Source organism: Trachurus japonicus, chromosome 13, assembly GCF_045865225.1.
Source record: "Trachurus japonicus isolate A0001 chromosome 13, Traja_1.0".
NCBI classification, from domain to species: Eukaryota; Metazoa; Chordata; class Actinopteri; order Carangiformes; family Carangidae; genus Trachurus; species Trachurus japonicus.
The window spans coordinates 30,232,504-30,247,878 of record NC_140919.1 but is presented as its reverse complement, the minus strand read 5'-3'; the positions used below and the strand labels follow the sequence as shown (position 1 = coordinate 30,247,878).

Genomic DNA, 15,375 nt, shown 5'->3' with positions numbered 1-15,375 from the left:
GAACTAATTATTTCTCTGATGAAGCACAAGGAGTCCCCTCCATGACGGCTTTTGGGGAGGCTTTGATCCTAAACAGGCATCTTGAGCAGCGCAAAATGCTGAGCTAATGTTTTGACTGAAAATCGCTTTTGACTGAAATTACATTAATTTCTGCAGTTTAATTACACTACAGATGGTAAGGTTTCACATTTAAAAACTTCAAATTATACTGAAACTTTAGCAAACTCAAATACGAATATGGTTTATAAATTGAATATGAATTCCAGTATAACTAATGCATGACCTGTGGCAGTTTCTGACTCAGTTTCTTTAGAAAATGAGAAAATGTTCTGTACATAAGCATCTTAAATTTCAAGGACCTCCAAGGCCTTTCCCATACAGCGTCTAAATATACTGTGTATATTATTCTATTCTTTCTGAGGAAAAATATTCAACAGCTCCAATGTCATGACACTGACTTTTCTGGATCATAAAACAATCTGCAAAGAATATTTTTCCATGTGAGAGTAGACTAAACTAAAGCTTCCATTAATTAATTAATTCAACAACAATTTGAATTTGCTCTCGTGAAACGCCAAACTTACTGTGACATTTGTGTTTTTGCACGTGTGTCGTTGTGTTTGTGCTACAGATGGAGTTTAGCTGAGGACCTACCTCCCATGAGATGACCAGCTCGTGCCTGCGGCCATTCCCTCCACTAACATTTGCTGGTGCCACTGATGGTACTGTGTGAAAGAGAAAAAAGTTAACAATGCATCACTGACCCAATACTGCAAACTTACTTTGATATGTTTTTCAAAAGTGAAGAAAATGAAAAAAATACAGAAAAACATGTGTTAATAATTTGGATTGTAATAATGACTGAGCATGGATGTATTTTGTGCCAACTGTTCAGAACAACAAAGCTGTGTCAGTGATGAGTGTAAAAAACATTACTGAAGTAAACAAACCTTTCACTGCATCAGAAAATATTAAAAACTTAGTTATTTTGTAGTTTTTGTGTCTGCATTAAAATGCCTGTCAATCAAACTGAAAGTGATAGCAGGTTCTTTGAATTTGCTGGCATTTGGATCATGGATTGCAACTGTAGAGATTCATTTACACAACTGTGTGTAGATACAGTAATTAGTCTGTTAATTATGCTGAAGTGATAGGATAGATTAAATAAGCCACTTCCAAATGACCACTGACCTTTGTAATTATTACATTTTACAGACGAGAAATTAGCAGTTAGTGAAGCAGAACACTTGATCCAGACTGTCTCAATGAATTTTTTGCTCACCATAAATAATGTGTTTTGCTGTGTCTTTGCCTCAGGGTATTATAGGATTGGCTGCTTTGGCAGAAAGACTGAACTTGTAGGAATTCATGTAAGCTGCTTATTTTTGACTTCTTGCCCAATTAAACATTAACAACGGCTATATAAAATGGTCAAGAAGTGGCGAGTTAGGGGCACAGCAAATCATCAGCACTCAATAAGTTCCTGGACTGTGGGTGATTACCATTGTCTGTCAAATGTGACCTGAATCTAGTGTGTTTTCAGCACTTACACACAAGAGGATTTACCTGCTTCTTTAGTCCTCACTCCTCTTGAAGGTGCACTGGGATCTCCAGTCCCAATCGCATTGCTGGCCACCACCCTGAACTCATATTCCACCCACGGGTTGAGCTCCACAGCAATGGCTGACTCCATGTCCCCTGTCACTGGGTCTGGGTCTGCACACAAGGGTGTTGCTTGTGTATTTATTTATTCAGGACAAGCAGCGCATTACAACTACAGCACTTTTTTTCACCTTGTGAACATGTAAGACTCTCAGCACCAGCTTTCATCTTTAGGGGTGTTTGACAGTGTTCAAAGCCCCACTGGGTGTTAAACAGCGGAAGAATCAATCAAGAATCACTTTTAAATACAAACTACTACCAAATAACAATGCAGCAGGAAAATTGGACACACAGACAAGGCAACCAGGGAGGCTTTTGTGGTTGAACATTCAAAAGTTCTTTGTTAGCCAAGACAATTACATGACTTCAGACAACTGAGCAGGTGTTTCACTGCAAAAAAGACCAGACTGCAGAAAGTAGCTAAGGCTGCAGCACAGGCCTGACAGAGCATCACTGAAGATAGATCATTAACTACAGAGGATTATATATGATTAAATACAATGACTTCAAGATTGTGTTAACTTTCTGTTCTCTGACATTGGAAGATTTATCCTACATTGTTTCTCCTGCTGAGTAAAACCTGCGAGTTGACACTTCAACCTCACAGCTATTGTTTCACATTAATACCTATGTGCTAGAGAACAGAGCCAAAGAAGAAAAACAAAAGTAACATTGTGTTTGTTCTCACGGACAGTACAGTATTACACCCTCCATCCACATTGACTGTGATTTAAAATATTTTAAATAATGGGTGGTGGTAATTATACCAAGTTTTCATAAAACCTGGTGCATGATGTTTTGATGCCTTTGAAGCTATGTAATTATAGATCACATCCTGTGACTGAAATGTATTTTTCAACTGAATTACAAGCAGGTAACACAAATAATCTAGTTTCTTCAGGGCTGCCATAATCAAGCTTTGTCAATATTGATCCTGCAACAACAAACAAACATTGACTGAAAGCATATCCATGTAATAAATGAACCAGAGGTCTCTCTATACTAACTAAAGCAACATTCAGAGCAGCGGTGGAGCTTACACTCTTATCATCCAAAGCAGCTCACAATGAGACCACTCTGTCAAGCAAGCTGCTCTTCAAACATGAGCCGATAACTATGTTTGCAAGGAGTGGGAGTTAAAAGCCCAATCCCCTTTATGCTAATCTTAACAAGTTCAACACTGACAATACATCACAGATTCCTAATTGTGCTTTATCAAATTAAATATGGTTGAACAGGCTTGATGTGAGAGGAATGTATACAAAGTATGATTGATATATCTGTGGGGATGAATCATTATCACACCTTCAACTCTGCTTTTATTACCACATGGCATATTAAGATGAATTACACACAATGCTTACTAAGAATTCATCCTTTAATACAAAGTGATAGTAATTAATGGATTTTTCTGGCAAGGTACGAAAAAAAAGGCTATTTAGTTTTTAAGCAGTGGAGGAGCATTTATACTAAATTAGAAAAGATAAGTGCATAATTCAAGCCCAAAAGGTTAATTCCCCCACTAACTGCTGATATGACACCAAATAAAATTCAAACCAATGACATTTGATATAGGCTCAAATGACTTTTTTGCTAAGCTCTTCTGAACAACAGCCAAGTTCAAACGTTAAACGACAGAACTAGGATTTCAACTACAGTATCTGTTGGAGTTTTGTTGAGAAAGGTACAGCACATTATCTGTTACTTTTAGATGGGATTTAAAAGTCTGATGATGTTAATGTGTCAAAGCAAATTGCCACCAGAATTTTTAATTATGCCTCTTTAAAACAGTAACCTTGTTCTTGTTGGGCTGACTCACTATCTCCGCACATGACTTTGGGTCGGATTAAAGCCTTTACGTGGCCCCACATTAACCTCCCAAATCTAGGAGCTGCAATCTGCTCCTTATTGATTACCTGTTTTGACAGTTTGCCAGCCTAATGAAAATGGGCTGCGGGCCTGTAAATTATAGGTGCTGATAGGGCTGTGGTTGTCTAGGCCACGAGTCCAGGACAGGGTAGCTGTGGTATCTGTGATCTCCTCCACGATCACCACTCCGGGAGGTCCAGGAGGACCTAAAAAAAAACAGGACAGGAGACACAAATTAAATTACAGGTCTGGAAGGTTTAACCACCACAGCTTCATAAAATGTCAGGGCAGAAGGGAAAAACAAAAACAACCTCTGCTGCCGTTTGATTGAATTCAAAACCGGTCCACATTGTGACATCTTCGTCATGCATAGTCTATATTAGATACACTGATGCACGCAACCATGCAAGCATTAAGAAGGGTCTATGCATATGGTGACAACATAAATTCCCTGTTGTAATCTTTGCACAAACAAACAAACAAGAGACAAAAACACGACATACTAAACCGAAACGAGGATTCGGGATGACACAGATCGGCTGCCAAGGATTTCATGCTGATTAAGGGATATTGAAGCTTCCCTTTTTGGGGCTTTGGAGGCAGTTTGCCAGTTCTACTGAGCATGACTGTGTGGTAGACCTTCCTGTGTTTTAATACAGCTGAACATATGTTTACCTCAGTCTTCAGGAGCAAATGTAATCTGCAAGTGCAGGAAACGTCTAAGGACTCTGGGGGGAACAGCTGTAAATGAAAAGCTGGCAGCTGGTACTCTCAATGAAAACCAATCTACTGTGTCTCCAAAAAGTGCCCATTAGAAGGTTATGCTGAAAGGTGCATTTGCATTTCCAGACATTAAGACGCAATGTGTCACTATAGGAAGAGTGAGCACAATACCATCCCAACCCTCCCTTGTAGTGGAGGTGTTTGATGTTTGATTGAAAAATGTTAAATACATCAAATACTATAGTGGAGATGGGTGGTATGGCTGTAATGTATATTTCTTCTGATAATGATATAAAATGATGCATCAAAACCACATCACAAAAATGTATGATAATGTAAATGATGATACTAAATCATTGTCCACCTAAATCAGTCTCAGTTTATCTTTGGCGAGATGCCTGGTTCTAAATTGTTAGTGTTTGCAATCTCACAAGAAGCCCTCTTTAGGACAAACAGGTTACGTCTCACATTCTGCATCAGAGTCTTAAAACATATAACTGTGTCATCACAAGAAAGTCAAACACAAGCCGATTGGACAATAATCATTACATTACATTATCAGCAACATTCAGAAACTGCCACGGAATCAGATCACTAGACGTTTTAAGCCAATCTGTTTAACAGCTCAATTAAACTTGTTCATGCAGACAGACCGTCTGTCCAGCCACATTCACGGTGACTATAAAAAATTAGTCAAGATGATCAAAAGGGGGCAATAATGTGGAAATAGTCGTTGTGCCGAGTCTCCACCGGGAGCAAATTTCTAATGTCTAATTAACCAACTTCCGAGACCTGCTGCACTGGAAGCAGATTTGTGGCTAATTCCCTGAATTCACAGAAAAGGCTAACACTGTTTCACAGCTGTGCCAACGGCTTAAAAAGACCGGTTCATAAATTCTAAAATCTATATTAAAACAATAGTTATCACATGTACACTGATTATTCCTCCTGCTCACCCCAAAAACTACTCATTCCTTCACACAGTGTCCAGACACAAAATCTTCAGTAATAATTCAGCATGAGAAAAACATGCACAATTGCACATTGTTTGAGGGTGGTGGTTTGGTTCAAGGGGGACAGTGAGTCACTACTGTACCTCCAGTAAAGAGGGTACAAGATGTCACATTGCAATGGCGCACTGACAGGTAACAAGCTTACCTCGCACAAGAAGTTCAGCCTCTGCGAATACGGTGTCAGCACTGGTCTGGGCCCGACACCCATACTTCCCAGCATGCTTCAGCAAAATACTCCTAATCATCAGATCCACTGTTGAAGACTGCTGCAATTGGTAAAGCAAAGCATAAAAAAGTTAGGTATTAAGAAGAGTAAAGAGTAAATGTGCTTGACGTAGAAAAAAGTGTGATTCCTTTACATCTTGTAGAGGCTCATGCGGCTTGAGAGATTTTTGTTTAATTCAGGTGCTCACTTCCTGCTACATTCTTCTGCTACCCGTATTTTCTCTCCGTTGAAATGAGAAATGCCTCAGGCAAGACTGGGAATAATTCAAGGTCTACAGGCAGCTGTTTAGCACGAAACCTGATTAAAATTACAAACCATGCATCAGCCAGGAATCTGTTGTGCCTGTAAAGGATTGTCACCGCAAATACTTTCTCTCCAGAGTACGGGTAGCAGCAGAGGACACATCAGGACAGATGTGATTTTAACACCCACTGTTGATAGAGGAAGAGTGACATAAACAGGACTCCTGTCTCTCTTGAAAATGTGTTTTTAACCTCGTTTTATGGTTTAGTCACTAATGTTTCTTTTGTATTATAGAAAAGGGAAATCTAAGTGAGTACTGTTACTCAGTAAGAAGATAGAACTAAACTGATACAAAAAGGTAGCCTGAAACTGTTGTTCAGAGATATTCATTAAAAAAAAGTAAACTGACCATTTCCATTCAATGTGACGCTTAGTGATTAGTGTGCATGAATGATATTGAGTGCTATAATAATGTTATGCTATATTAACTTTTTTTCTTTTTTTAATGACTGTGGTTCTTATTCACTTTTGAGACGACTAGTGTGGCATGTCTCTACAGTCGTTATAGTAATGGCCATGTTCACCAAATATGGTTACAACTTGAAATAAGGAATGATTAACCTCTTAATGCACGCCCCTATTTTTCATGTTTTTTGCCATAACGCCATGCCCAAGTTGTGAGCAGCACAGATCCCACATAGTTTAAGATTCAGAGATGTGCCTGGTATCATTGTAAAGGTAACACTCTCAGGATTACTGTTAAGGTGTTTTTTTGATTCTGTGACTTTACTGACAAAAATGGCAAAGGTTAGAATGATTAAATTGTTTCCCCGCCCATAGGTTTGCCTATAGAATGACATGGGTACAGACATTCAGGGACCTCTCAGCAGGCTATAGACACAATTAGGCCACAGCCACAGGTCTTGGCTTCCTGCAGTCCAAATTTCAAGTCAAAAGACCAAAAGAAACAAAAAAAATACAACCGCTAAACTCCTGGCGCGCAGTAGAGGGCGCACCCCTAAAAGCAGTGGATTATAGAATTATACACCTATCTGCATTGTGTATTTCTATGCGGTGGAGCAGGTGGCGCGCACGTCGGATACACGAGGGTTTGTTTATCAGCAACCAAACGTGATGGCGTAGTGTCATACACCGTTGAAAACCTCAGACTATTGGCTAAAAGGTTATCTGCTTCATTTCACGGACAATTTCTATTGGCTCAAGCAGCTGTCAATCAAAGTCACGTTGTCAGTCTCATCGTCACGTGTCCTCATTGGCTTTCGAGACATGTCCCGGCCCATCCTCGCCACCGATTGGCTACTGAGTGGTGTCGTTTGAAGCAGGAAGACCTCACGGATGTAAACATTCAGTCACATGTAGTCACAGATCGCCGTGCAACTCGTAAAATGCGGTAACGGGCCGGTTTTTGTTTTGATCCGCGTGTATTACGTTACGCATTGGACTAAACACATGGACATATCGAGGAAAATACTTCGGTTAGAAGGAAACGGATTTCATATTTCACAAGCATGGGTACTTGGCAAGCTGTACAAACAGTCTTGTGTCATAAGATGGTCGCTGTAGATCAGCTGTGGATAAAGGGAAGACTTGAAAGGTATGTACGCATCATACGTTAGCTTAGCGGCTAGCCGACCTAACTGCTAATCCTGTTAGGGCTGTGAGCAACCAAAAAAATCATGGGTGGTCTTGAATTGATCGGGGCGATCTAAGCTTTCTAACAATGTATAACATGAATATATATGCTTAAGGGCTGCTGTTAAAAATGTTCGGGAGTAATTGATGCTAGCGCCACCTTCTGGAGCCGTACCGTGGGCGGTACAGCGTGCGTTAACTGGTTAAAGGGATAGTTCAACATTTTGGCAAATTGGCCCCTTGCCATAATCCCTATAGTCATAGCAGTAGGTTTGTTACCTTTATTTGTCGGTGTAAGCTATTTTTAGAACGGTGGAGCAGAGCAGCAGGCTGCTCAGAGCTGCTATGGAGGCTAAAGGAATTTCTTGGTTTCCCTCATCAAACTCATCAAATACAAAATCCCAAAACTCTTTTTTCTTTTGTGGACAAGTTGTGACCTGCACAATCACCACAAAATAATAATGGAACGTTACGAAACGGAGCCATTTTTGAGGTAAATACAGGGTAAATACAGAGTCTGCTTGCTGAAAAACTGTCCCTGAACGCATTTACCTCTAAAACAACTCTGTCTGGTAACGTTCCGTTATTATCTCATAGCGTGGTGATTGTGCAGGTCACAACTTGTCCACGACAGCGTTTTGGAGTTGTTGGGTTGTGTATTTGATGAGTTTGATGAGGGAAACCAAGAAATTCCCTTAGCCTCCATAGCGTAGCCCTGAGCAGCCTGCTGCTCCACTCCGCCGTTCTAAAAATAGCTTACACCAACAATTAAAGGTAACGAACCTACTGCTATGACTATAGCGATTATGGCAATGGGCCAATTTGCCAAAATGTTGAACTATCCCTTTAAAATACAATCTGTATTTTAAATATTCCCAAAGAAGCCAACAAAAAGAAAAAATGTGAAAAGGTGAAGGTGAAATGTCAAGGTGAACAATGCAACCTTGACGTTAAGGGAAGGGAAAGGTTAAATGCCTCCCTGTTTGTGTATATTTTCATCTTTATTTGAAGAATTTATCGGACATCTTTCCCTGAGGATTCTCGACCCTGCATCCTTTGACCTTTTCGAGATGACTTCAGTTAAACAGAGAGACAAACAAACAGAAAGAATGGAGGCAATTCAGCTCTTATTCTTTCAAGAAGGGGCCTCATTACTGCACAGCTTCTGTGAATGGATTTTTTTTTAACCATGTTTATGACAAAGCCATAATTTGATGAAAGTCAGATGATGGTAGACCTTATTGCATATCTAAAAAAGCCATAATATCAATATGACATATATATTTCATTTGTTGACAAAGAGATTTTACAAGTGCAATTCAGAGGAACAGACTCTACTTGATATATAGCAATCTGGTAATAATCTGGTAATAATGACAATTAATTGGAAAAAAAACTTGTAAGGAGGAGGAGAAAAAAAAGATAGATAGATAGATAGATAGATAGATAGATAGATAGATAGATAGATAGATAGATAGATAGATAGATAGATAGATAGATAGATAGATAGATAGATAGATAGATAGATAGATAGATATTCTTTGTCTTACGTTTGCTCTTACTCTCACTCTTACTGTTTGGATGTATTCAAAGTGGCCGCCATCCTGCTGAAAGTTGATTGGTCTCTGGTTGAAGAACCATTGGAAAGCCACATCCAGCGACGTGTCATGTGTTGCCTTGCAGCTCAGCACCACGCTCTCCCCCACTGTCACCTCCACTCTACTTGGGCTAAGCTCCACACGCATGGCCTCTGGAAGCACAAAGCTGCTGCACTGTCACCTCAGGCTAACCCAGAGCAGCTGCATTTCAGTGTGACCTCACTGCCAGAGTACTCATGAGAGCCCAAACCTAACAACACTCACCTATATCAACTAAATATCCTGCTTAGCTCTAATCTAGACTGTGTGCACAGTGCGTCTGTGAGTCAGGGGCCTTTACACTGTTAAAGTGTGTCCTTGTAATATGATTCTTGAATGTGAGAGCCCTTGGTTCACGGTTGAGCAAGCACGATAAATTTCCTGGCACCCGAGCAAAGGTGGGAGGAAAAAATGACATTGGGGACTGTTTACCAGTGGCCGACTTGTGCTAATTTGGCAGAAAATAAAGGCCCCCAGGGCATCACTTACCTTTTACCCACAGTATGGCAGTCATCTCTGCTGAGCCCAACTGATTCTCTGCCCGACACACATAGCTCCCCTCATCCGCTCGGCTGGAGTTAACAATTCTCAGAGTGTTGTTCCGTAACAACATAATCCTGTGAGAAAGGACACAAAAATCAATACTGGTATGAGAAACAAATTCACATACGAACAGTTGCTCTACAAGTTCAGGCATGAGGTTATGTGTTTGTGGTTGTGTTAGGTTACAAGAATAGCAATATTCACTGGGGATGAGAATAAAAAACTTAAAACAAACCGCTCAGATATTCTTGAAATAATCATCCACAAGAGATTCCAATGTATATATTGTGTTTATAGCTAACAAGTTATCATCACACTGAATTGAAGGACAAAAAGCATCTCACAGTAAGATGCTTGTGTTACAAAAAAGCTCAAAGGACCAAGGCATGTGAAGTCAAGAACAGTGGTTGTATGTTGTGTAGCTTACAACAAGCAAACATGGAAATAAAACTATTGCAATTAAAAGCTACAAACAATTTAAATGTCTGCTAACAAATCTGATTTGCAGATACCACTAAGTAGATACATCCTGAACAGGGCTAAACACATGCTATTAAGGGAATACATACAAATTTCAGTACATGGAAAAAAAAACAGTGGCACCAAAGCATTGATGTCAACAACAAAAGAAGAAGAAGAAAAAAACCCACAAAAATAAAAAACCCAAAGTATCCCTCTGTCTTTCAGTGTGGGTACAATGATACATAATGTCTCATCTTTTGCCTTTGCAGGAACACAACAGGCAGTCATTTGCGTAATTATGGTATAATTTAGAACTGATTAAAGGAAAAGCTCAGAACATTTGAGGAGAACAGTACACAACATGAAATAAAATAGATGTTAGGATTTTTTTCCCCTCTGCATAATTATTTCCATAAATCTAAATAAATGGTGAATTCATCATTCACAACCCTCATGAATCCACCTGACAAACTCAATATATCCCAGCATTCAATGAATACAAAGGAAAAATCTGTCAAACTACACTGTGCACGTCACTGAGCTGTCCTCCTGGGAAACACAAGTGCTATATAGAGAGAAGAAAAAAAAACACCACCACGTGCATTCATAAGTAGCCCCTTATCCAGATGAAGGACACTAACAATATGGTAGTAACAGTTTGCTCTGACTTGTAAATAACAGCTGGAGAATTAAGTGCTTGACATCAGATACTAAAGGATGTATGTATCTAACAAAACTGGGAGCAGGTGTGTGAGCAGACGGCTGCAGAGCAAGAATCATGTCAAAAAAACAGCACTGTGAGCGAGAGGACTTCCTCAGTGTCCAGTGCAAACCACATTCATCAAAAATAAAACAACTACATAATATTTGATTTTAGCTACAGGGGTGGGGATGCAAAGCTATTTTTTGTTAACTCCAAAAACAATTCCATCCCAAATAAAACAATCAAAACAATTGGAGGGGTGTGAGGTACTCTTGTCTTTTAATTCAATTCATATTGGTTGGCATTTATATTTATTTATACTTACACTAAGCTCTTTCATCATGGGCAAAGTGATTGAAATTGGCAAAGAGAAACTCATGAAGGCGTGACAAAATCTTGCCACACATAGACAATTCAGAAGCAATCTGCAGCTAGGAGACATTTTTCAAATTAGGGAGGAAATTCACATCCGACAAGGACACTGAGGCAGAAAGGACAAGATAGGGACTGCTGGGTATACAGAATATGCAAATCAATTCAACCTTAGGAAATCTAAGAGAAACATTAGAAGATCACAGAAAACCTTCAGCATTGGAAAACATATATGTTCACACCTCAAGCAAGGTCTACAACTGACTGCTACAGAATCAAATTGGTAACCAATAATATATACAGTATTTGAAGCATTTCACAATTTTTATATGTAAAATAGCCAAAATATCCATTTGCTTACTGTCTTCAACAAAGAGTCCGTGGGTTTCAATTGAGTCCACCACGTACTTTCAAACTAATGGGATTAATACTTTCTATTTAAGAGACAAAAGCCCCGAACATTAGTGGAAATCCATGTTAATTACAAACCTTCATTAAGTCAGCACAGCTGTCAATGCCAGATAAACGTGAAGCTGTTTCGATTCCTCCCCTGTTCTTCCAAGAATAGAACGTCTCTCCATCCATAAACTCTTTACTTTACTAAAGGTAATGGCAGAAAATCCTTGCAGGAGTCACCCTGGTCAAGACCTGAAAACACACGACTCCTCTTGTTCATTTTGGCCTTTTCCAGATAGAAATCAGCCTTTCACAAGGTTGATCTCCACTTGAGTGTTGAATCCCCACCCTACCCTACAGTAAATACAGGGTGTTATCCAGTTCAGTAATTCATTATAGTAATGTTGAGTTGCAACAAACATCCAATTAGAGTGTCAAACTCTAATTGGATTTGAGCTTTTGATTATAAAAGCTCTGTGCATAGAAGCTTTAGAATTATTGTCTGCAGATATTTTCAGTAAAGATCATGAAGAAAATCAACCACTCACATATAATTACATATATAATGCTGCCAACAATTAATAGCGAAAGATAAATTGCTCTGATAGGAGAGATTTAGTAGCTTTATAAATATATTTTCTGAAAAACTCGCTGCTCTCTTCAAGTCTGATAAAAGCAGGTCCAGGGCGTTGGAACAGGTATGAATCTCACGGCCAACATGGAAAAACAGATTTGCAAAGGTTTGACAAATACCTCAAAGGTTTTTATCAGATCCAGACAAGTCAGGGTCATTTATCACCATTTTAGGACAATACACACACTAACTTATCCCCATCCATCAGTTTTACTGAAGCCAGTTCTTTCGTAGAAAATAGACATCCAAAATTATCTCTGAGGACCATTTTCCTTTCAATGGAAAATTAAATATTTTGCAGATTTGCAGCAGTCTCTGAAATTACCATTTTAAACTAATTCCTGAACACTCGGCTTCTATCCACCTGTTAGAGGAATTAAGATTTGTCGCTGCCTGTTTGAAGGTACGACACACTGAGGATCTGATTATCAACTGGATGCCCTTGCTGCGAGGCTGTTGAACAGACTGCTGAATCTTGGCTGATAAACAAAGGTCCCATTCTCTCACTCAAAACTTGGAATGCTCTGCAGTGACTGATAATTTCAGTGGTGTCGCTCAGTTTGATTGATGGACCCTCGTCCTGCTCAGCCCCCTCTAGGTACCACCGAGAGATGTTTCTCATAAAAGATGATGTATCAAACTGCATGTGAATTCCAAATGCAATTGTACAGTCTAAATTGTCAGCATCCATGAGAAGGAGGTGGGGTTGAGTATGCGTCCCCAGAGCTTTGCAAGCACCTAAGGTGTTTTATTTTAGCAGTGACACTTAATTTCAGTTACAGTAATGAAAATGTGATGTGTTACAACAAGACATGTATACAATTCCTCAAAGGCCTGAGCCAGAATGCTAACACTTGAATTTATGCCACGAAACTATGGCATAAAACAATATAACTGGATATACAATATAAAGATATTGAGGGAGACAAACTTTTCATGACTTCATACATATTTTACGGGGCAATTAACTTTCTCTCACAATATTCTCTTGTCTAAACTGTGCAGAAGGGAAAAAAATCTGGTACTATTTATAACTGGGAGCTGGTAAATCAAAGAAAGAAAATGTACACAATCTATCCAGTGACAACAGCAAAAATTAATCCTTGCTCTTACTGTAAGTATGAAAATATTTCAAGGGTTTTATTTCAGATCCTGAAACATTGTACAATGCACAATGAAGGAATAAAAGCTCCTCTTCAGTGATCTGATACAAAATGATTTTGTATCCATGTTTAACACATCCCCATTGCTTTTCAATACCACAAATTGTACCAGTACACAGGCCTAGGAGTTATGACAGTATAATGTGTATTTCTTAAGATGTGTCACGCAGTAGAGATCTGCTATAACATTTGTACCAAACCATCTATCTCTGGTTATATTAGGCTGCTGCAGACAGTGTTGCAAATCAGTGACCAGAAAAGCTTTATGGTACCAATGTACATGTCGTGTATTTAATCTCTACTTGAACTCAAAAAGACATTTACATCAGGATATTTTATTAATAATGTTTTTCTAATTTAAGTATGGATAAATAAATCACACAATGTATGTTGCTATGAGGTCAGTGTGTGTTGTTATTGTGTTATTTTGTGTTGGGTCCAGTACAGAATGTGCACTATTACATTGTCCTCCAGAAGAACTCTGGATCTCTAAAAGCTCAACAAACTGTGCATATATTTTCTTAGGGAGATGATTAACTGTAGTTTTCTTATTTCATAAAGCTGTACATTATAACCAACAGATCAAAATGAGATAATTCACTATGTACATAAGAAGCTACTTCTGAGTGTTTACACATTATGCTTGTAAAAAAAACGGTTGCCGTACCTTTTATTTGGCTGTATCCTCCTGTCTCCTCTCTTCCATGTTATCCGTGGTTTGGGCGACGCTCTGGGTTTGCATTCGATTGATACATCTTTCCCAAGTGTGGCAATGACCCGTATGGGATTGGGGACAAAAACAGGTGCGGACGCTGTGTAAGACAAACACACGAGATTTAAAGATGTATTAAACAAATAATTAATAAAAATGTGATGATATTCCTCTGGTAGATGTCAGTGAATCTTTCAGTACAAGTGGGTGGGTCTCTCTGATATTACAGTAGCTTGAATTCTGATTTGATTTGTAAATCAGAGAATTCTAGCTAATGAGTATACACACGCGCGCACGCACACACACACACACACACACACACACACACACACACACACACACACACACACACACACACACACACACACACACACACACACACACACACACACACACACACACACACACACACACACACACGGTATTCCTGAAGGAAGCATTTCTACTCTGATTTTATTTCCATTATGTTCTCCCACTGGGAAACATTATCACCATGTCAATTACCATTTTTATCCAAGCACTGTGTGCATCAAACTATGTCTGAATGCTACCAAGTCAATGAAAAATTAGGATCTTTCATTGCTCTGCGTCTGAACTGCAGTCCAGTGTGCCAGAGCTTGTTTTTGAATTTTTCTGTCCCCTCGTGGTGAAAAAATGCCTAATGAAGCTGTAATCACTGTGTGGTTGTTAAATTGTAACAAAATAATACACGAAATAGTCATTCCAACTCTGCAGCTGTGGTATTTAAAAGAAAACAAATAGCTACAAATGCTACAGGGTTACTGTATGACACATCATGAATCAAAACAAAGCTTTATCAAAATACTGTCAAAATATTTCTTTCAAAGTAATAACTTTATTTTTTAAAGTTTGATTTCCTTCATTCACTACTTTTAAATACTTTACAGTATGCTGTACTTTGTCTTGATTATGTGCTAATTCACTATATAAATACACATAATTGTGTTGTGAAGCATAATTACAAAATAACTGCCATCATGTTAATGATGACATGGCTGGATGATTTGAACTGCTTTTAGGAAAATTATTTTAAACCCATATTTAACCAGGCTGCCTGAGTGAATAATAAATACTAATATAAATCTGTTTAATAATTATGGGTTGCCTAAGGCCACAAATGAAGCACTAATGGTCTAAATAAGGCTTAAAGGCACTAAAGTTGGTGTGCGACTGGTATGGAGTTGTATTACACATCAAGGCCATCTACTGGCTGCAAGGCCTTGTCAGCTGTGATTATTCAAATCCTGAGTGATGCTTTATACGTGACATTATACACAATGACAATTCAATCCCATCTGTAGCTACAGGCTGACCCCTCCCCTGGTAACACTTGTGTCTCTGAG

At 38.9% G+C, this 15,375-nt stretch overlaps 1 protein-coding gene across 3 annotated transcripts in view; it reads right to left on the bottom strand.

The window, feature by feature from the left end:
- cntn5 (contactin 5) overlaps positions 1-15,375 on the bottom strand; it is a 106,746-nt gene that overhangs the window by 8,085 nt on the left and 83,286 nt on the right. For 2 of the 3 annotated variants that reach the window (XM_085795885.1, XM_085795886.1), the window contains exons 12-18: positions 13,967-14,111; positions 9,516-9,643; positions 8,952-9,139; positions 5,413-5,533; positions 3,579-3,737; positions 1,567-1,716; positions 655-725 (exon numbers count right to left, since the gene is read on the bottom strand). In XM_085795885.1, the coding sequence (XP_085652011.1) occupies positions 655-725; positions 1,567-1,716; positions 3,579-3,737; positions 5,413-5,533; positions 8,952-9,139; positions 9,516-9,643; positions 13,967-14,111 (962 nt within the window). The remainder of the gene's footprint in view (positions 1-654; positions 726-1,566; positions 1,717-3,578; positions 3,738-5,412; positions 5,534-8,951; positions 9,140-9,515; positions 9,644-13,966; positions 14,112-15,375) is intronic. The other variant, XM_085795887.1, reaches the window with a different exon arrangement.